Source organism: Notolepis coatsorum, assembly GCF_963971535.1.
Source record: "Notolepis coatsorum genome assembly, chromosome: 20".
NCBI lineage: Eukaryota > Metazoa > Chordata > Actinopteri > Aulopiformes > Paralepididae > Notolepis > Notolepis coatsorum.
In genome coordinates this window covers 97969-120200 of record NC_140184.1, presented here as the reverse complement: position 1 = coordinate 120200, position 22232 = coordinate 97969, and the positions used below count along the sequence as shown (strand labels likewise).

The 22232-nt window shown below is 48.8% G+C and overlaps 1 protein-coding gene across 1 annotated transcript in view; it reads right to left on the bottom strand.

Moving 5' to 3' along the window:
* Positions 1–185: 185 nt before the first annotated feature.
* LOC311247270 (histone-lysine N-methyltransferase SMYD3-like) overlaps positions 186–22232 on the bottom strand; it is a gene marked incomplete at its 5' end in the record, with an annotated part of 66638 nt that continues 44591 nt past the window's right edge. Inside the window, 2 exon segments of the mRNA XM_084337630.1 lie at positions 186–298; positions 453–561. Of these exon segments, the coding sequence (XP_084193756.1) occupies positions 197–298; positions 453–561 (211 nt within the window).

Sequence of the window (22232 nt, the reverse complement as noted above, 5' to 3'; positions counted from 1 at the left end):
AGGTTGCCAGGGGCAGGTTGCTAGGGGCAGGTTGCCAGGGGCAGGTTGCTAGGGGCAGGTTGCCAGGGGCAGGTTGCTAGGGGCAGGTTGCTAGGGGCAGGTTGCCAGGGGCAGGTTGCTAGGGGCAGGTTGCTAGGGGCAGGTTGCTAGGGGCAGGTTGCCAGGGGCAGGTTGCTAGGGGCAGGGGGGCAGGTTGCTAGGGGCGATCCATCTCAGCGCGGCACTCCTCCATCTTCTGCACAAGCTCTGAGGTCAAGGGGTGATCGTTGCCGTGGGTGACTTTGATGATGTCATAAGCCTGGGAAGGAGTGGATCAGAAGTTTCAGTTCAAATTACACACACACACACACACACACACACACACACACACACACACACACACACACACTAAAAGGGAGGACACACACGCCACTACACACAAAATCACCCACAAACGCACACGCACTCTCTACCTGTGTGAGTGTGTCCATGGCGTGTTGTATCTGTCCCAGGTAGTGCTGCAGTTTACCAACTCTCATTAACTGGACCCCATGGACAGGATGGGGATCAGGATAACACTGCCTAGGGGGGGGGGAGAGAGAGAGAGAGAGAGAGAGAGAGAGAGAGAGAGAGAGAGAGAGAGAGAGAGAGAGAGAGAGAGAGAGAGAGAGAGAGAGAGAGAGAGAGAGAGAGGGAGAGGGAGAGGGAGAGGGAGAGAGAGAGAGAGAGAGAGAGAGAGAGAGAGAGAGAGAGGGAGAGAGGGAGGGAGAGAGGGAGAGAGAGAGAGACAGAGAGAGAGAGGAGAGACAGAGGGAGAGACAGAGGGAGAGAGAGAGAGAGAGAGAGAGAGAGAGAGAGAGAGAGAGAGGTGAGAGAGAGAGAGAGAGAGAGAGAGAGAGAGAGAGAGAGAGAGAGAGGGGGAGAGGGAGAGAGAGAGCAGAGAGAGAGGGAGAGAGAGAGAGAGAGAGAGAGAGGGAGAGAGAGAGAGAGAGAGAGAGAGGGAGAGAGAGAGAGAGAGAGAGAGAGCGCTTTACAATTTGTTCCTCACATTCACCTGTTCACCCACAGACAAGGTGCCAACCTGCTGATCGGGAGCAATTAGTGGTTAAGTGTCTTGCTCAAGGACACTTCGACACGCTGCCTGGGAGGAGCGGGAATCGAACCGTGAACCTTCCGACTACCAGACGACCGCTCTACCTCCTGAGCCACTGTCGCCCATAGCGTCTGTGTGGACAGTAACCTGGGGAAGGTGTTCTGTAGCATTATGAAGACCAGACTTCCCCCACAGCAGAGCCTGGACCTGCTGGAGCATGACTGTCAGACCTGGGCCCTGGCAGTAAACCCCATAAAGACCAAAATAATGATTTTCCAAAAAGATCCAGATCACAGGACGTTCTATCCAATCCAATCCAATCCAACTTTATTTATAAAGCGCTTTAACAGCCACAGGGGCACAAAGTGCTGTACAGAGGGAGCATATTAAAAACTATAAGCAGCACTAAAAATAGATAAAAAAAAAACAAGAGTACCAAAAAAGAGAGAAAAAAAAGTAAACATAGGCAGCAATACAAATGTAAATAGATCAGAGTACTTAAAAAAAAGATTAAAGCAAAGGACACAGTAACAAAACGATACAACAACAACACAGTAAGACAATAAGATCATAAAATCAACAAGCTACATGGTGTCGAAAGCCAGAGAGAAAAGGTGGGTCTTAAGGAGGCCTTTGAAGCGGGGCAGTGATGAGGCCTAATCTGCAGCGGCAGCTCGTTCCACATTTTGGGGGCGACAACGGAGAAAGCACGGTCCCCCCTGAGCTTACGCCTAGTTGTAGGCACTACTAGGAGCAGCTGGTCAGCTGACCTGACAGAGCGAGAAGGTGCATAGACCTGCAACAGCTCAGAGAGGGTAGGGTGGGGCGAGGTCATGAAGAGCTTTAAAAGCAAATAAAATCATTTTTCAATGAATCCTAAAGTGCACGGGAGCCAGTGGAGTGAGGATAAAATCGGTTCTATCAAAGTTCTCAATTGGTGCAAAACATGTAGAGTACTGCACACACTACACCTATTTAGGACTAAAGCTAAGTTCAACTGGATAATTTAATCAAGCAGTCAATGAGCTGAGAGGGAAAGCACGCCAGGCTTTCTATGCCATAAATATACAAACAGAAATACCAATTCAAATTTGGTTAAAATTAATTGAATGTGTTATTGAACCAATTGCACTCTATGGCAGTGAGGTGTGGGGTCCACTTACAAAACAAGACTTTACCCAATGGGACAAACACCCCATTGAGACCCTGCATGCAGAGTTCTGTAAGATTATCCTACATGTCCAGAGGAAAACTACAAACAATGCATGCAGGGCAGAATTAGGCTGTTACCCACTAATACTAAAAATACAAAAAAGAACAATTACATTTTGGACACACCTAAAACAAAGTGACCCCCTCTCATATCATTATCAAGCCCTGCAGCCAAGAGCTGAGGAGCATCAGGAACCTCCTTACCCAGCTGGTACTGAGGCTGAGTCCACAAATCTAGAATACACAAAGTACATAGATTTCAGTGAGCCTCAGACAGCCTGTACAGACACTGGATCGTAGCTGGATTGTAACTATCCAGAGCTCGTATGAGGGATGAATTAATGAAAACTTTATTTAACATATTGCAGAATGGGTACAATACAGTACGGCTCAATACACACAATTGTTAACACATTGACCGCCGGGGGTTGTGCCCATCTCATACCCCTCTCTGCCACCGTTAAAAGCCTATGGAGATGTTTACCTTCTTTGCAGGGCTATAACTTTTTAAATTGTATTGCTATATTGACATTACTATGGCCCATTCAACATCGATTATCTATCGTTCAGGATGTGGGAACGTTATACTTTTTCATTCATACATTGTTGTGTTAATACCTTCGAGAATATAAGTATGTTTTTCATTTTTAACTTTTCTGCTGTAATTCCAAAAACGCTAGTTATAGGCCCAAACGCATTTGATAGATTATCGATTGCCGTTTCTTTCCCATACACGCTATATTAAAAAATTCAAATGTATATGATCGGTATACATTATGCTTCATCATGCATGGAGGAAAGGGGGGGGGTCGTTTATAATTCCTTGATCATCAGTAATGGCTTTATTTACTATGGGTGGATATATTGATCAGACTGATTACAAACAAGGAAACGCACAATCGGGCTGAAAATTACGTTACTGTTCTCTTACCGCGGGCCGATGAGACTGGCGGTGAAAGATCCCAATTATTCGACGCCGATCGCCTAGGTCCATTTCCGGTATGGCGCAATAAACGCCGAAATCATATCGATTATTAAGTTTAGAAAGCGATCCATATGTACTATAGTGTCTGTCAGGAGTCCCGTAGCGAGATGTGACTGCCAGAGGAATTTCCGCGATGCACCAATGACACTTCCGGTTTTTGCTAGAGTGTAACACGCCCGATCAGCCACCAGGCGGCGGTATTGAGCCGTTGCAGTCCCATCTAGGGTCCCGCTAGGGCATCGGGGGTTGTGTGGACGAATTATGAATGCCATGGCGAATTTTTTTTATATTGATCTCAAAAACGCTGTACAGCGATGTTGGCGGTCAACGCATAGCGGGCAATAACGCTGAAAAGCGATTTTGGCGACCAATGTGTTAAGGGGATGCAGACCAGAGAAAGACGTTTGTCTTGTTTATGTAGCAGGTATATATAATATACTGTTATGTATTCCACAAATAATCCCTCACGTTTTATTTAATTTTATTGCTTTGGTTTTATTTCATTGATTTCGTTTTGTTTTATTGCACTTTTGGGAGCTAAGTCTTTTATTTTGAAATCGACACCGTTGTCACTTCCTCCCGAAGTGACGTATTTCCTTTCGACCGTCCCTCCTCACGCTGCAGTCACTACTGGGTGTTGAGGAGGTAAGATGTCTACTCACTGTCTGTAAATATATTTCTGGTCTAAAAGAACGTTATGATGGTTTAAATGTTGTAAATAAGGTTTCGGGCTATGAACCATTTGTATATAATAGTATCTATGTTTTTTTTTTATTATTATTATTTACATGAAACAAGACAACACATCAATCACAATCACAATACACAGAACTTCACAGGAAAATAACAAAAACAATAATAATACAGAAATAACAATTTATAAATTATAAAGACAAAAAGAAAAGAAAACAGAGTTCAACCTTTTTAAATTTTAAATTCAAGGGGTACTATCTAATAAATTACCAAATAGTGAAGAAATAGCTAAATAGCTGCCCCCCAATAAAATCCCCAGTTAAATTCAAGACATCACAAAAGACAAGACAGACAAGACATTTCCTCCTCCCCCTCCCACTAGACCGCCGGACCCCCCCGAACAAGCACCCCCACCCCGCTCAGCCGCACACGGCGGTCCTGACCTTCTCAGCCACAGCGAACCACAGGTCAATCCCAGCCTGTCCCACCCCAATCACCCGCGCCGTGGATATCTCAAGATAAATCACATCCAACAGTGTTAGGGACCAGTTAATCACTGTGAGCTTCTCAGGCTCCTTCCATCTCATTGCCATTAGCTTCTTCGCTGCTGTGATGCCCGCTAGGACAACCCTTTTCAGTTGTACGGACGCGGGTAGTGTTGTTATATCGTTCAGGAGTAGCGTAACAGCTGTGACTGGGATAGTTAAGCCACACAGATCTGAAAGTTTGTCCGCTATTGACCTCCAGAAGCGGGCCACTGGTGGGCAATCCCAATACATATGCATATAAGTGCCAGTGGCCTTTTGAGAGCACAAAGTGCACCGAGAGTCGGTTATCAGTCCCATAGCAAATAGGTTCCTAGGTGTAAGATAGGTCCTATGAATATAATTAAAATTAATTAGCTGGTGATTGGGGTTGCGGGAAGACAATGCCACATTTGCCCAAACATCATCCCAGTCAAACTCGGGGTCCAACTCCGGGATATCCACACGCCAGATTGTATCCAATGATACATTTTTATACGTGGATTGAATTAAGAGCGTATAAAAGTCTGAGACAAACCCTCTGGAGGTCGTCCTGTCCACTATGAGCCTGAGGAAGGGGTGTGGGTGCAAAGCTTGAGCCCACGGTACGCCATGCGCCCTCAGCGCTGACCTTAGTTGAAGGTAAAGAAAGAAGGACTCGCCGGGAAGATCATAAAATTCTCTTAAGTCCTGAAACGCACGGAGGCCGTTCTTATCATAAATATCCTCCAGAGTATGAACTCCCCTCCTTTGCCATTGAGGAATATTAACCGGCTTGTGCCCAACAAGTAATTGCTGGTTATTAAAAATTGGAGAGTCCAGGTGCCATGGGCATTTAACCCCACACGACTTCTGTACATTACGCCACGTTTGGATCACGTGAGTTATGATCGGTCCATACCTCAGTCGGCATTTCGAAATAGGGACAGTGGAGTACACTACATCCTGCAATCTTAGCGGTGAGACCGCCGCCGCTTCTAAGGAGCGCCAAGATACAGCATCTACAGGGTCTAGCCAGCACATCAGAGGTCTCAGTGAAAAGGACCAGAAATAAAGCTTAAAATCAGGGATTGCGAGGCCCCCATCTTGTTTCCTACGTTGAGTAGTAGCTCTTTTGATTCTCGGGCGTTTGTTATTCCAGATAAACTTAGATACCATCGATTGTACCTTGCGCCAGTGGTCTATTGGAGGGGGCAGGGGGAGCATTGAGCTAACAAAATTTATCCTAGGCAGGACGTTCATTTTGATTATGGAAGCCCGGGCTTGTAAGGAGTTAGGAAGGGACGACCATCTGTCTAGATCCTGGCGTATTTTATCATAAGTACCCGTGAAGTTGTACTTAGTAGTTTGACTCAGCGTGGGGAATATCTCTATGCCTAAGTATTTAAAATGTTCCACTATGGGGATATCAGCTGGTAGTCGCACCGCCTTGGCCAGCTCATTAAGAGGTAGGCAGGCTGATTTGTTCCAGTTAATCTTAAAGCCTGACAATTTACCAAAGTCGTCGATTATTCCCAGTAATTTTGTGGCCGACCGGGAAGGGTCGTCTATAAAAATCAGTAGGTCATCCGCATAGAGAGCAATTTTGTGTGGTGTATTATTGATCATTATGGGGACGATGTCCTCCGATTGCCTAATAAATTGGGCCAATGGTTCGAGGGAAATCGCGAATAGTCCTGGGCTCAGAGGACAACCCTGTCTAGAAGATCTGGAGACTGGAAAAAGTGTGGAACAGTTTTTGCCTGTCAGTATCATTGCCGACGGCGAGGCATACAGGACTTTAATCATATGAATAAAACTCTTTCCAAGACCCATAACCTCAAGTACCTTCCACAGGTATGACCACTCTAGTCTGTCAAACGCCTTCATGGCATCCAAAGACAGAACTGTGGATGGAGCTGTATTGTCTTTACTGTTATCGAATACATGCAACAGCCTCCTAAGATTATCTGCAGCCAGGCGCCCCGGGATAAAACCAGTCTGATCGCAGTGTACCAATACCGTCATAAATCTCTGCAGGCGGCGGGCCAGCACCTTGGCAAACACTTTTAGATCGGCCCGAGAAGACTCAAGGACCTATAGCTACCACAATCATTGGGATCTTTATCCTTCTTGAGAAGTAAAGAAATCAACGCCATGTTGACATCTCTTGAGAACTCCCCTTGTTCGATAGCGTAATTGATCATATCGAGCATAATAGTATCTATGTTAAGGATGAGCAGTTGTGCACTTGTTGTGGAGGAATTTAGCCGTGGTAACGAACTTTTGTAAGAACACATGTTGATTAGGCTAGTATTATGGTCTGAGAGTTGTGTAGGCCTCGACCTGACAGTGTGACATATTTCCCTCATTGCAGCCTGCGAGCTGTTTGGCGCCATCCTGTGGACAAAAGATAATTGTGTTTATCTGTTTTGAACCACAGGTAAATGAATGACCCATATTGTTTATTTTGTATTGGTTTATTGTATTGTTTTATTATAAATGTTTTATTTCAATGCTTGATTAAAAATGGCAGTCACCACTGGGTGTTGAGGAGCCTGCAAGCTGTTTGGCGCCATCCTGTGGACAAAAGATAATTGTGTTTATCTGTTTTGAACCACAGGTAAATGAATGATCAGGATCATGAGCCTGTGTTTACTTCACATGCATGTTCGACAGAGGAGTCGGCTGCAGACCGGCTACATTGGTGCCGTTTGACCCGGATGCCTGAGTGGTGTGAGTTTAGGGGGGGGAATGTAACGGATATGTACCGCGATAGTGTGACTACGGTACATAGAAGTAAAACTCACTCCCCTGAGGCATCCAGACTGAGCGCTTAGAGAGGATATCCTTTCTTGGCACAGCGGTCTGTGTTGCTGGCCCCGGTGCGGACGCCCGGGGTTCGACTCCCACTCAAGGCATGGTCGAAGTATTGGCAGGTACAGTGTTGTACCGGCTACATTTACATCAGGTACCCCCATTTTCAATTCATAGTGACATTTATGACATACACAACATACATGACATCATGACATGTATGGCATACAGGTATATAGTACTGTTACATTTGTGACATATATGATATGCAAATATACAGTACTGTTACCCAGAGATCCTAACAGAGATTATATACATACGGTGCGGAGGAGACTGTACATTAGGAGGGGGTGGGTGGGAGAAAAAATATTCATACGGTGGGGAGAAAATATATATATACAGTGGGGAGGAGACTGTCTATTTGGGGGGGGGGTTGGACCTTTACGGTGGCCAGTTTCGAATTGCAGCCTCCCGTAGGTGCTCTTTGAGAGCGGTTTTGAATGTGGGTAGGGATTCACATCTTTTTACAGCTTTGGGTAGGGCGTTCCACATTGATGTGGCATAATTGCGAAATGTGTTTAGTCCCTTGTTTGTGCCGAATCTGGGTTGCACATGATTTGTGGAACTCCCTCTGCTGTTGTGGGCGTGGTATTCACTGACCTTTGGGAAGTATTTCGACATGTACATGGGTACCTGTGTGGTGTAGTGTATCTTGTAGACTAGGCCCATTGCAAGTTGCTGTACTCTGTCGTCTACTCTAAGCCATCCTAGGTAGTCAAAGTGGGCAGGGGTGAGGTGGGTTCTAGGAGTCAGGTCAAGTAGTAGTCTGACCAGTTTGTTTTGTGATGTTTGTAATCTTGTTTTTAGCGCCTTTGAGGTGCTTTGGTACCATGAGGTGCAAGCATAGTCGTAGTACCCTTGAATGAGTGCTCCTGCCAAAGTCTTCAGTGTATTCTTATTTACCAGAGAGGAGATCCGGTACAAGAATCTAGTTCGTTGGTTGACTTTTTTTATTACATTGGATGCCATTTTGTCACAGGAAAGATTTTCCTCTAGGATGGAACCCAGGTATGTAATTTCATCTTTCCTTGTGACAATATTGTTACCCACTGTAACAGACAAGCCCTCGGTCTTGCTGAGTTTGTTATTTGAACCAAAGAGAATGGACTCTGTTTTACCCAGGTGTAATGATAGTTTGTTGTCAGCGAGCCAGGTGCAGATTTTGCCTAGTTCCGAGCTGAAGGTTTTTTCAACCTGTAACTTGTTCTTGTCAGAGACCAGCAGGGCTGAGTCATCCGCGAACAGGAACAAGTTGCAGTCACAAGCTGACGACATGTCATACTCATTTGCATAAATTAGGAACAGTAGCGGTCCTAGTATGCTTCCTTGTGGAACACCACAGTTCACTGTGAGGGGGGGGGATAGAGTACCGTTTACCTCCACCATCTGTTCTCTCCCCTCCAGGTATGATTGCATCCAGCTCACTGATAGACTATCAAAACCAATTGCTTTTAGCTTGTCAATCAGAATTGAGTGATTGACAGTGTCGAAGACCTTTTGTAGGTCAAGTTTCAAGTTTCTTTAATAGTTGTCATACAGAAGTACAGAATACTTTCATACAAAATGCTTCTTACTGTTACGCTCCAGAGACTGTGCTAGACAAGATAGTATCAAATAACATAGTATAGCATGTAATTTAGAAGTAGAAAATGAGGTCACAGTGTTCAGTATAGACATATGTACAATGTTCGATGCAGAATAGACGTAACTGAGTTACCATATAATATACAATACTATGCAGTGTACTAATGTACAGTACTATATAGTGCAAAGCAGAAATGGGATGAGGTACAATTTAGGTACAATTTACAGTAAGGTGTACGAGTTGTAGTGCAATCCTTCATCAATAAATATAAAGTGTGGGGAGTGGGTGCTACAGTGTGTTTGTTTAAAGTGGGTGTGTGCTATAAAGTGTGTGGAGTGGGTGCTACAGTGTGTTTGTTTAAAGTGAGTGTGTGCGTGCGTGTGGATGTGTGTGCTATGTGCGTTTGATGGTTGTTGTTGTGTAGTGTTCATTGTTCGTTTAGCAGCCTGATGGCCTGGGGATAGAAGCTTCTTCTGAGTCTTTCTGTGCTCGCCTTGAGACTCCGGTATCGCTTGCCTGACCGCAGCAGTTCAAAGAGGCAGTTGTTCGGGTGACTGGAGTCTTTAATGATTCTCTTAGCCTTGCCCCTGCAACGCTTGTTGTAAATGTTCTGGAGGGTGGGGAGCCCCCCTCCAATTGTGCGTTCGGCTGAACGTGTCACTCTTTGTAGTCTGCTTCGGTCTTGTGCAGTGCTATTCCCAAACCAGGAGGTGATGTTGCCAGTCAAGATGCTCTCTATTGTACATGAGTAGAAGTTCTTAAGGATCTTCTGACTGACTTGGAACTTCCTTAGTCGCCTGAGGAAGTAGAGGCGTTGTCATGCCTTCTTCACAACACTGTCAATGTGTGTGGTCCATGTCAAGTCCTCGGATATGTAGGCTCCGAGGTACTTAAAGCTGTTGACTCTCTCAACCGGTGCCCCGTCGATGCTGAGGGGGCTGTAGTCCTTGACCCCCGACCTCCTGAAGTCCACAATCATCTCCTTTGTTTTGCTGACGTTCAGGGAGCCATCCCGCCAGGACCTTGACCTCTTCCAGGTAGGCCCTCTCGTCGTTGGCAGAGATCAGGCCCACCACCACTGTGTCCCTGAGCTTGGCTATGAGTATGGACCATGACCATGCCGCAGTATTTTCCCGCGTCCACCTCTTGTTTGATGTAGTCGTTCAAACAGAGAAGGCATGCGTCAGTGGTAGGGGTGTAACGGTACACAGAAGCCACGGTTTTGTATGTACCTCGGTATTGGGGTCACGGTTCGGTACAACATATATATATATTTTTTAATTTATTTACAATTTAATTGTTTTTATAATTTATAATTATTCTTATATATTTATGATAATAATTATTATTATTAAATATAAAAATGTTCTATAGGCTTGCCGTGGTAGTCAGTGATACTGGTGTCATTCTGTGTTCAGGCATCCACTTGCCTACTGCCCCTTTAACAACTTATCCTTGTAAGTTTCAGTATCACTTCCAGAGAGAATTTAACTTCACGACCAGACTGAATACTAGAGAACAGATGACATGTTACAACAATGGCAGAGGATTATTTGGATTTAAACACAGTAGCAGTTCAACTGGAGAGGAGCTCAGATGATCAGTCCGGAAAAGTATGTTTATTTTTTTTATTTGATCAGCTGTGCCTGTGAGTCCGGCGGGGGAGAATGTTGGTGTGTTTGTTGGCGACGTGTGTCTTTCCATTGGTTGACATTATTGGGCAAACAAGAAAACAAAAGAAAACTGTAAAACTGTAATGACCCTGCAGCTGTTCCAATGTAAATGTGCCTTTCTCCTCCGTGCACTTTCGCCCGCTCTGAAGTCTGACTCGGTGTGTCCGGCCACGCGCGCTGTTCTCACACGGACACGGAACCCGCGAGTGCATGCATGCGCGACTGGTGTGTTTGCGCTGTGAGGCGTATTCTTCGTATGGCTGCGCGTACCGCACCGTGACGGCCGTACCGTAAATTTGCGGGACGAATACACGTACCGTTACACCCCTAGTCAGTGGAGTGGGATGTTCTGAAGCCATGACATTCGAGATGGAGGTAAGAATAGAAACAGGGCGGTAGTTGCCTGGGTCTAATTTGCTGCCCTTATTGTGCAGCATGGATTGTACTTTTGAGAGTGGTGCGCTCAGCAGAGCGTACTACGGGTATTGCACTACCACCCCTGCAGGACTTATACAACAAGAGGTGCAAATCCAGAGCCTGCAGAATAATGAAAGACCCTCACCCCCCAACAACAGCCTGTTCAAGCTGCTGTGGTCAGGCAAGCGCCTCCATATACATGCAACAAGAGCAGAGAGACTAAGGGCGTGTTCACACCTGAAAGATAGTCCGGACTTTCTGGTGGACCAAATGTGAAAATGATACATTGTTTGATTTTGGTCTGCGTTCACACTACCCTTTTTGGTGCGGATCTAATTTGTAAACAAAGGACATACAGTCGCCAATTCTATTGGACTCTATATAGCACTCACAAACATAAACAGTTGCCGACAGCGCAATGAGAGAGATACTGTCATTACGAGCGCGGCGCAAGTCGACTAGAGAGTACAGAGAGAGAGAGAGAGAGAGAGAGAGAGAGAGAGAGAGAGAGAGAAAGAGAGAGAGAGAGAGAGAGAGAGAGAGAGAGAGAGAGAGAGAGAGAGACTGTCCGCGCGCAAGCTGTCACTAGGCGCCTGTCACTCATTTGCTCTAGATTAGATACTATATAAAGTTCGTTTTGCGTTCACACCAACAGCAAACGAACCATGGTCCACTTTGAAGATAGATGGCGCCGCTACGTCCGGCTGCCTGTCTGTGCGCTCCGTCGAGACTGTGCATACTTTTGTTAATATTTATAGTTTTAAGAGTTTTGTCTGTACCAACAGTAGGTGCAATTAATGTGTATGACCGTCAGTCACTAATAGACATTGGATTACGGGAAACTTACCGACTGGATTACTCTCTGGATCAGCTCTCTGAACCGCAACAATGGCCCGTTGAGATCTTGAGGACATCAGGACCGGATCTCGCCCCCAGGGACAAAGGACCCAGACGGCGAGGAAAGAGAGCTGGAGTCCGTAACAGGCTGAGAACCAGGCGGCACAGGACACCACTACCCAGTATATTGCTAGCCAATGTACAATCAATAGACAATAAACTGGATGACATCCGAGCAAGGATTCAATATCAAAGAGACGTTAGGGACTGCAATGTCCTTTGCTTCACCGAAACATGGCTAACACCGGAGGTTCCAGATCACGCGATTCAACCAGCGGATCACTTCTTTATCCATAGGAAGGATCGGACACAATCAGAGTCCGGTAAACAACGTGGAGGAGGTATTGCCTTCATGTTTAATAAAAATTGGAGTGATCCAACGAACGTGAAGGAATTATCCAACCACTGCTCCCCAGAACTGGAATATATAACCATCAAGTGTCGTCCTTTCTTCCTCCCGAGGGAGTTAACGGCGATCGTCCTGGTCGGAGTGTATATTCCACCGCAAGCCAACAACAACGCTGCGCTCTCCAGACTCCACGACGAGGTAAATAGTATACAAGCGACGAACGTTAACGCTGCCATTTTAGTACTGGGAGATTTCAATAGCGCCAATCTGAGAAAGGTATTGCCTGATTTCTATCAGCATGTGACTTGCAACACCAGAGGCGGTAACATCCTAGATCACTGTTACACGCAATTTAAAGGTGGCTACAAGGCTCATTCTGATAGTGGCTTTGGCAAGTCAGATCACGCATCCATTTTCCTTACACCAAAGTACAGACAAAGAATTAAAAGTACTCCCGTAGTCTCGCGAGAGGTGCAGAAATGGGATGTGACGTCAGAGGATACGATCCGGTCAGTGTTTCACAACACAGACTGGATTGTGTTCCGCGACACAGATAACATTAATGCCTACACGGAGACAGTGCTGGACTATGTCTGTACTAGGGTGAAAGAAACAATCCCCACTACCAAAATGAAAGTTTACCCAAATCAAAAACCCTGGGTAGACAAATCCGTCCGTGAAGCTCTGAGAGAGCGCACCAAAGCATACAATGACGGCCTAGTGGCAGGCAACATGAATGACCACAAGGTGGCGCGACACAACGTAAGGAGGACAGTGTCAGAGGCCAAACGGCGCTACAGGGATAAAATTGAACTCCAGTTTGAACAAGCTGACTCTAGAGCTATGTGGCAGGGGCTCAAAACGATGACAGACTACAAAGGCGCCTCCCTCAAACTGAACAGTGACATCTCCTTAGCAAACGACCTCAATACCTTCTATGCGAGGTTTGATGCTGGTAATAACAACACCAGCTCACAAGCCTCGGCAATGGGGGGGGGGGGGGGTCGGCTGCTGATGGAGGCGCAGTGTTCAGGGTAACAGAGCATGAGGTGAGGCGGACCTTTAAAAAAGTGAATATCAGGAAGGCAGCAGGTCCGGACGGCATCCCCGGCCGCGTCCTAAAAGTCTGTGCCGACCAACTGGCCCCAGTATTCACTGACATATTTAACCTGTCCTTAGAACAGGCTGTCATCCCCACCTGCCTGAAGAAGTCCACTATTATCCCTGTACCCAAAAAATCCAAGCCTGCTTGCCTCAACGATTACCGCCCTGTAGCTCTCACCTCCATAGCCATGAAGTGCTTTGAGAAGCTAGTAAAGGGCTACATCTGCTCCTCCCTCCCCATCAACATGGACCCCCTGCAATTTGCATACCGCCCCAACAGGTCCACGGAGGACGCCATATCCCATGTGCTGCACACAGCAGCATCACACCTGGACAAGAGGCAGGGGAACTATGTGAGAATGCTATTCATCGACTACAGCTCGGCATTCAATACCATAGTCCCCTCCATACTCATAGCCAAGCTCAGGGACCTGGGCTTGGGCTATGACCTCTGCCAGTGGGTCTTGGACTTCCTGACTGGCAGACCCCAGGTGGTGAGAGCAGGCAACTGCACCTCCTCATCCATCACCCTCAACATAGGGGCCCCCCAGGGCTGTGTTCTGAGTCCCCTCCTCTACTCCCTGTACACACACGACTGTGTGGCTCAGCGGAGTAGCAATACAATCGTCAAATTTGCTGACGACACAGTGGTGGTGGGCCTGATCTCTGCCAACGACGAGAGGGCCTACCTGGAAGAGGTCAAGGTCCTGGCGGGATGGTGCCAGGAAAACAGCCTCTCCCTGAACGTCAGCAAAACAAAGGAGATGATTGTGGACTTCAGGAGGTCGGGGGTCAAGGACTACAGCCCCCTCAGCATCGACGGGGCACCGGTTGAGAGAGTCAACAGCTTCAAGTACCTCGGAGCCTACATATCCGAGGACTTGACATGGACCACACACATTAACAGTGTGGTGAAGAAGGCACGACAACGCCTCTACTTCCTCAGGCGCCTAAGGAAGTTCCAAGTCAGCCAGAAGATCCTTAAGAACTTCTACTCATGTACAATAGAGAGCATCTTGACCGGCAACATCACCTCCTGGTTTGGGAATAGCACTGCAAAAGACCAAAGCAGACTACAAAGAGTGACACGTTCAGCCGAACGCACAATTGGAGGGGGGCTCCCCACCCTCCAGAACATTTACTACAAGCGTTGCAAGGGGAAGGCTAAGAGAATTATTAAGGACTCGAGCCACCCGAACAACTGCCTCTTTGAACTGCTGCCGTCAGGCAAGCGATACAGGAGTCTCAAGGCGAGCACAGAAAGACTCAGAAGTAGCTTCTATCCCCAGGCCATCAGGCTGCTAAACGAACAATGAATGAACACTACACAACAACAACCACCAAACACACATAGCACACACATCCACACGCACACACTCACTTTAAACAAACACACTGTAGCACCCACTACACACACTTATAGCACACACCCACTTTAAACAAACACACTGTAGCACCCACTCCCCACACTTTATATTTATGGATGAAGGATTGCACTACAACTCGTACACCTTACTGTAAATTGTACCTAAAATTGTACCTCATCCCATTTCTGCTTTGCACTAGATAGTACTGTACATTAGTACACTGCATAGTATTGTGTATTGTATATTATATGGTAACTCAGAACATTGTACATATGTCTATACCGAACACTGTGACCTCATTTTCTTCTTCTAAATTCATGCTATATTATGTTATTATGTTATTTGATACTATCTTGTCTAGCACAGTCTCTGGAGCGTAACAGTAAGAAGCATTTTGTATGAAAGTATTCTGTACTTCTGTATGACAACTATTAAAGAACTTGAACTTGAAACAAACCGAGTCCCAACTTTTCAAGAGGACCATGGTTCGGTTGTTTGGTCCTCAAAATAGTTCGGTTTGTGTTCACACCTGTACAAACTAAACGGACTATTGATCTAAAGGGACCATGGTCCACTTAAAGTGGACCAAACAGGGTAGGCTCAGCTTCTAAATTATTTTATTCTACTATTTTATCTGGTTACACTGTTTTTAACTGCTGTCTGTTGTTGTTGTCATTTATTTCTGATTTCTGTTTTTGTTTTTATATACTAAGCTGTAGTGTAAACTTTAAAGCACCCTATGCATTCGTGCTGTGAAGGGTGCTATATAAATAAAAGTCATTCATTCATTCATTCATACACACTTACAGTTACAGAGGTGTTATGGAGGAATTATTTTGCGTTTCCACACCAGTGGTTTAATTACCTCACGGTCCTTATTTGCATTATGCAAATGACCCGGGTGCTCGTAAAGTGCAGCGGGCCGCGACCGGGCACCTCAGACACGCACGCACACGCACGCACACACACACACACACACGGACGCACACGCACACACACAGACGCACACGCACACACACACACACACACAGGTCAATACCAATCCATTGACATGTCACCTTCCCCGACTGACCTTGTATAAATATAATCTACATCCCTCTCTGTGGAAATGCAGATCGTTATCAGTGCTTCTCACTGGTGTGCAGAGCAGCTCAGGTAAGTGGAGCGGGGGGGGGGGGGGTGGTAGGTGGAGAGGGGTGGGGGTGGTATGTGGAGAGGGGGGGGTAAGTGGAGAGGGGTGGGGGGGGTATGTGGAGAGGGGTGGGGGTGGTATGTGGAGAGGGGGGGGGTAAGTGGAGAGGGGTGGGGGGGGTATGTGGCGAGGGGTGGGTGGTAGGTGGAGAGGGGGGGGTAAGTGGAGAGGGGGGGTACGTGGAGAGGGGGGGGGGTATGTGGAGAGGGGGGGGGGTACGTGGAGAGGGGTGGGGGGTATGTGGAGAGGGGTGGGGGGTATGTGGAGAGGGGGGGGGGGTATGTGGAGAGGGGGGGGGGGGTATGTGGAGAGGGGGGGTACGTGGAGAGGGGTGGGGGGGTATGTGGAGAGGGGTGGGGGGTATGTGGAGAGGGGGGGGGGGTATGTGGAGAGGAGTGGGGGGTATGTGGAGAGGGGGGGTATGTGGAGAGGGGGGGGGGTATGTGGAGAGGGGGGGGGGTATGTGGAGAGGGGGGGGGGTATGTGGAGAGGGGGGGGGGTATGTGGAGAGGGGGGGGGGTATGTGGAGAGGGGGGGGGGTATGTGGAGAGGGGGGGGGGTATGTGGAGAGGGGGGGGGGGTATGTGGAGAGGGGGGGGGGTATATGGAGAGGGGGGGGGGTATGTGGAGAGGGGGGGGTATGTGGAGAGGGGTGGGGGGGTATGTGGAGAGGGGGGGGTATGTGGAGAGCGGTGGGGGGGTATGTGGAGAGGGGTGGGTGGGGTATGTGGAGGGGGGGGGGGATGTGGAGAGGAGTGGGGGTATGTGGAGAGAGGGGGGGGGTATGTGGAGAGGAGTGGGGGTGGTAGGTGGAGAGAGGGGGGGGGGTATGTGGAGAGGAGTGGGGGGGTATGTGGAGAGGGGGGGGGGGTAGGTGGAGAGGAGTGGGGGTGGTAGGTGGAGAGAGGGGGGGGGGGTATGTGGAGAGGAGTGGGGGGGTATGTGGAGAGAGGGGGGGGGTATGTGGAGAGGGGGGGGGGGTATGTGAGAGGGGGGGGTATGTGGAGAGGGGGGGGGGGGGGTATGTGAGAGGGGGGGGTATGTGGAGAGCGGTGGGGGGGTATGTGGAGAGGGGGGGGGGGTATGTGGAGAGGAGTGGGGGGGTATGTGGAGAGGGGGGGGGGGTATGTGGAGAGGGGGGGGGGGTATGTGGAGAGGGGTGGGGGGGTATGTGGAGAGAGGGGGGGGTATGTGGAGAGGGGTGGGGGGTGTATGTGAGAGGGGGGGGGGGGTATGTGGAGAGGGGTGGGGGGGTATGTGGAGAGAGGGGGGGGGGTATGTGGAGAGAGGGGGGGGTATGTGGAGAGAGGGGGGGGTATGTGGAGAGAGGGGGGGGGGTATGTGGAGAGCGGTGGGGGGGTATGTGGAGAGAGGGGGGGGGTATGTGGAGAGAGGGGGGGGTATGTGGAGAGAGGGGGGGGTATGTGGAGAGAGGGGGGGGGGTATGTGGAGAGCGGTGGGGGGGTATGTGGAGAGAGGGGGGGGTATGTGGAGAGAGGGGGGGGTATGTGGAGAGAGGGGGGGGGGTATGTGGAGAGAGGGGGGGGTATGTGGAGAGAGGGGGGGGTATGTGGAGAGAGGGGGGGGGGTATGTGGAGAGCGGTGGGGGGGTATGTGGAGAGGGGTGGGGGGGTATGTGGAGAGGGGTGGGGGGGTATGTGGAGAGAGGGGGGGTATGTGGAGAGAGAGGGGGGGTATGTGGAGAGAGGGGGGGGGTATGTGGAGAGAGGGGGGGGGTATGTGGAGAGAGGGGGGGGGGGGTATGTGGAGAGGGGTGGGGGGGTATGTGGAGAGAGAGGGGGGGTATGTGGAGAGAGGGGGGGGGTATGTGGAGAGAGGGGGGGGGGGTATGTGGAGGGGTGGGGGTGGCAGGTGGAGAGGGGTGGGGGTGGTAGGTGGAGAGAGGGGGGGGGTATGTGGAGAGAGGGGGGGTATGTGGAGAGAGGGGTGGGGGGGTAGGTGGAGAGGGGGGGTATGTGGAGGGGTGGGGGTGGCAGGTGGAGAGAGGGGGGGGGTATGTGGAGAGAGGGGGGGGGTATGTGGAGAGAGGGGGGGGGTATGTGGAGAGAGGGGGGGGGTATGTGGAGAGAGGGGGGGGGTATGTGGAGGGGGGGGGGTATGTGGAGAGAGGGGGGGGGGTATATGGAGAGGGGTGGGGGTGGTATGTGGAGAGGGGTGGGGGGGGTATGTGGAGAGGGGGGGGTATGTGGAGAGGGGTGGGGGGTATGTGGAGAGGGGGGGTATGTGGAGAGAGGGGGGGGTATGTGGAGAGGGGTGGGGGGTATGTGGAGAGGGGTGGGGGGTATGTGGAGAGGGGGGGGTATGTGGAGAGGGGTGGGGGGTATGTGGAGAGGGGGGGGTATGTGGAGAGGGGTGGGGGGTATGTGGAGAGGGGTGGGGGGTATGTGGAGAGGGGTGGGGGGGTATGTGGAGAGGGGTGGGTGGGGTATGTGGAGAGGGGTGGGGGGGTATGTGGAGAGGGGTGGGTGGGGTATGTGGAGAGGGGTGGGGGGTATGTGGAGAGGGGTGGGGGGGGGTATGTGGAGAGGGGTGGGTGGGGTATGTGGAGAGGGGTGGGGGGGTATGTGGAGAGGGGTGGGGGGTATGTGGAGAGGGGTGGGGGGGGGTATGTGGAGAGGGGTGGGTGGGGTATGTGGAGAGGGGTGGGGGGGGTATGTGGAGAGGGGTGGGGGGGTATGTGGAGAGGGGTGGGGGGGGTATGTGGAGAGGGGTGGGGGGGTATGTGGAGAGGGGTGGGGGGGTATGTGGAGAGGGGTGGGGGGGTATGTGGAGAGGGGTGGGTGGGGTATGTGGAGAGGGGTGGGGGGGTATGTGGAGAGGGGTGGGGGGGGGTATGTGGAGAGGGGTGGGGGGGGTAACAGGGCAACAAGACAGACAGGTACAGTAAGCTAAAATAAAAGATGTTGTTGTACACTAATAGCTGCTTTGTTTATTACTAACAGAACAGGCATCACAGCTCATCTTCACACACAGGACCCATCAGCAGCCAGTCTGAAGGGAACAGCCTCACGTTTACCTGCTCAACGCTAACCAGCCCATAGATCTGTGTTCCTTTCACAGCAGAGAATTCATGTGAAACACTAATACAGTATTTGTTCATTACAACATTTCTTACACACTATTCCCTCGCCAGCCTCCATATTATTATTATTATTATTATTATTATTATTATTATTATTATTATTATTATTATTATTATTATTATTATTATTATTATTATTATTATTATTATTATATTCACGCAGGACCTGCCAGTCAGGGAGGCTGGGTGGGTGTTGTGGTTCAATTGTAAAACCATTAAAACGGCAAAGTTCAAAGGCGAGCTCACAACATTTAGCCTGTGGTGAATAACAAGATACCGTGTTGATTTAATTACCGAGCCGGCAAGTCAGGCAAACACGCCGACTTAAAGGCCCAGTCAGTGATCCAGATGTAAACAGGTAGAACATGACTGAATGTATTGGCTGGAACCTTTTGTAAAAGGTTGTTCATGGTTTATGTTAGTACTAGTTATAAACAGTGATGTGTAAGATATGTATATTCAGATTAACAATGGGTTATGTTCCAAATACTGACAAAGAGCAGAGGGAAGCTACGCTAAAGCTGATTAACAGTGTGAGGGAAGTATGTGAACTTTGAGTATCTATTTGGTTGTTTAACCCTAAATCGAACATTCAGCTCAGTTTCACCCAGTTTAAGTTTAAGTTTATTTGCAAAAGGGACAGTGCATATTATTAATCAACATTAAAAATGTAAATACGCCAGAATTAGCCAGAAGGCTAGATTTCATCTGTAGTCCCTGGACAAGATGTTAAAAAGGGCATCAACCTAAAGTGATAAAAAAGGTTATCACACATAACATACATCAAATAGGCCTACATAAAATACAATGCATCGTCACAATATACACATTTTAACAAAAATACACATGTAAAACAGAATAAAGCTGAATTGCATACACACACAGTTAATACATTTAGCTGTGGGTGCAGCTCTGATGTTCTTTGAGCCAGATAATTTTTTTTATTATTGTTCAAGTGTGTTACAGGTCCGGATATGTGTAGGCATAGTGTTCCAGTACTGTGTGGCTCTAACAGAGAATGCAGATTGTCCAAAAGCACTCTTCCTGAACAGAACCACACAGTCCCCCTTGGATGAGGACCTTGTGTGTCTTCTATAGTCCTTTCTGGCTACATACAGACTCAGTGGTGGGGGAGCCAGTCCGTGAACATCTTTTAAAACAAGGCAAGCGTTGCTGTACAATTTAATCTAAGAGAGATCTAAGGTCAGAGACTTTGCTGATGAAGAAGTGTTGGAAGCCTTCACATAGAGCTAACGAAGGTATGACAGAGGGGGTGGCACAGGGGTTGGTGAGGGAGTTTAGGACTTTGAACAGGGCCTGGGGTTTGTTTGAATTTGCTATGACTAAGTTGGAAATGTAAGCTGTTTTTGCAGTTTTGACAGCCGTTTGGTAGATGGACAGAGCGCTGTGTAGGATTTGGAGGGAGACATGCAACCTGTCCTTCCTCCACTTCCTCTCGGCACGTCTACATGCACATCTGAGAGTACGCGTGGATTCATTTAGCCAGGGTGTGGGGAGGGGTTTTATGCGTTTAGTTTTAAAAGGTGCTACAGTATTTAAAATATCGGTGCATGACTCATTGAACATGGAGAGATAGTCATCGATATTTGGGACACTGTTTGCATTTAAGACACATATTGGGGAGCTGGAGAAGGCTTCAGAAAAGTGGGCAGCAGTGTCAGAGGTAAACGTGCAGGATTTTTTTGTAGGTACATGAGGGGAAATAGCAGAGCAGGGGATTTTAATGGAGAAAACAATAGGTGAGTGGTCAGAAAAAGCAGCAGCACATATGTCAATTATATTGACAGATAGTCCAAATGACAGAACGAGATCAAGTGTGTGTCCTTTTTCATGCGTTGGTGCTGTGACAGATTGGGTGAGGTTGAGAGAGTCAATGAGATTTAGGAAATCTCGCGACAGGGGATGTGATTCGCAACACACATGGATATTAAAATCGCCGCATAGGAGAATGTGATCGTATCTAACCATCAGTCCGGAGAGGAAGTCCATGAAGTCATTTAAAAAGTCCTTGTTGTATTTAGGCGGGCGGTATATGACGGCGCAGAACACGACGGATGACAAGTTTAGTTCAAAAGATTGAACTTCGAAGCTAGCGTACTTCGCTGCCGGCTGTGAGAGGCGGCAGTGGAACGTGGATTTGAACACCGAGGCTATTCCACCCCCTCTGCCCGAGGGGCGAGGGGTGTTGAAGAAAGTGCATTCGGGGGGGGGAGAAGTTCGGAGAGCGGCAGTAGCTCGCCAACTTGGAGCTACGTCTCGGTAATGAACATGAAATCCAGGCCACGGGAGGTGAAGAAGTCATTTATAATGAACGTTTTGTTGGCCATCGACCTAGCATTCAACAGGGCTAAGTGGAGGTTTAGCTCTGGGCTAGCCGGCGGTGGGGCGCGCTCCAGCCGCCGAAGGACATCAAAACACACACCACCGCTCGGCCTGCGGGCCCGTGGAATACAGCGCTGGTGCGGGGGGGGGGTCCCGCGTCGACCCAAGGGGAGCAGGGCTAGGCGAGGGGGTGACGGCAGACAGTCCCGGTCCCGAGAGTGGCGGCAGGGGCTCGGGAAGAACAGCACAGAGCCAGCGGTCTCTGGGGAGCAAAGAGCGTTTGGCTGCAGGGAGATAACATCCATCATAGAGGGGACCGACGTTGATCCTGGACGAGGAGGCCAGCAGGGAGGCCTTGATTTTGACGTGTACACCGCCTCGTTTTCCCCTTCTCCTGTAACGTAGGGAGGCACAGGGAGGGCGTCGTAGGTGAGCAGGGATATTCAGGAGAACGGGGGGAGACTTGTCACTTTCTCACCCAAACAATGTGATGAAAGCGTTTCGCTGAAGGCTCTTAGGTTTAAAAGAGCTCGTCGATCATAAACCAATAGGGTGGAGATGTCTCGGCAGAAGATACATAGAAGCAGAGTGATAACAAGCAGGAGACTAAGCGGACAGTACCGACGAGGCCGACGGCTGGCCGACACAGATTGAATGCACTCAAGTATAAAACAGTTTGCTGTATCTGTAGAGTGGTTGGGCCTAAAACCAAATTGCATAGGGTGTAACATCACGTGGCGCTGGCTAAGATGGGCTGCAACCTGTAAGTCACCCATTTCTCTACCACCTTGGATAAAATTGGTAGGATGCCAATGGGGATGTAATTAGCGACATCTGTTGGGTCTCCAGATTTAAATAGA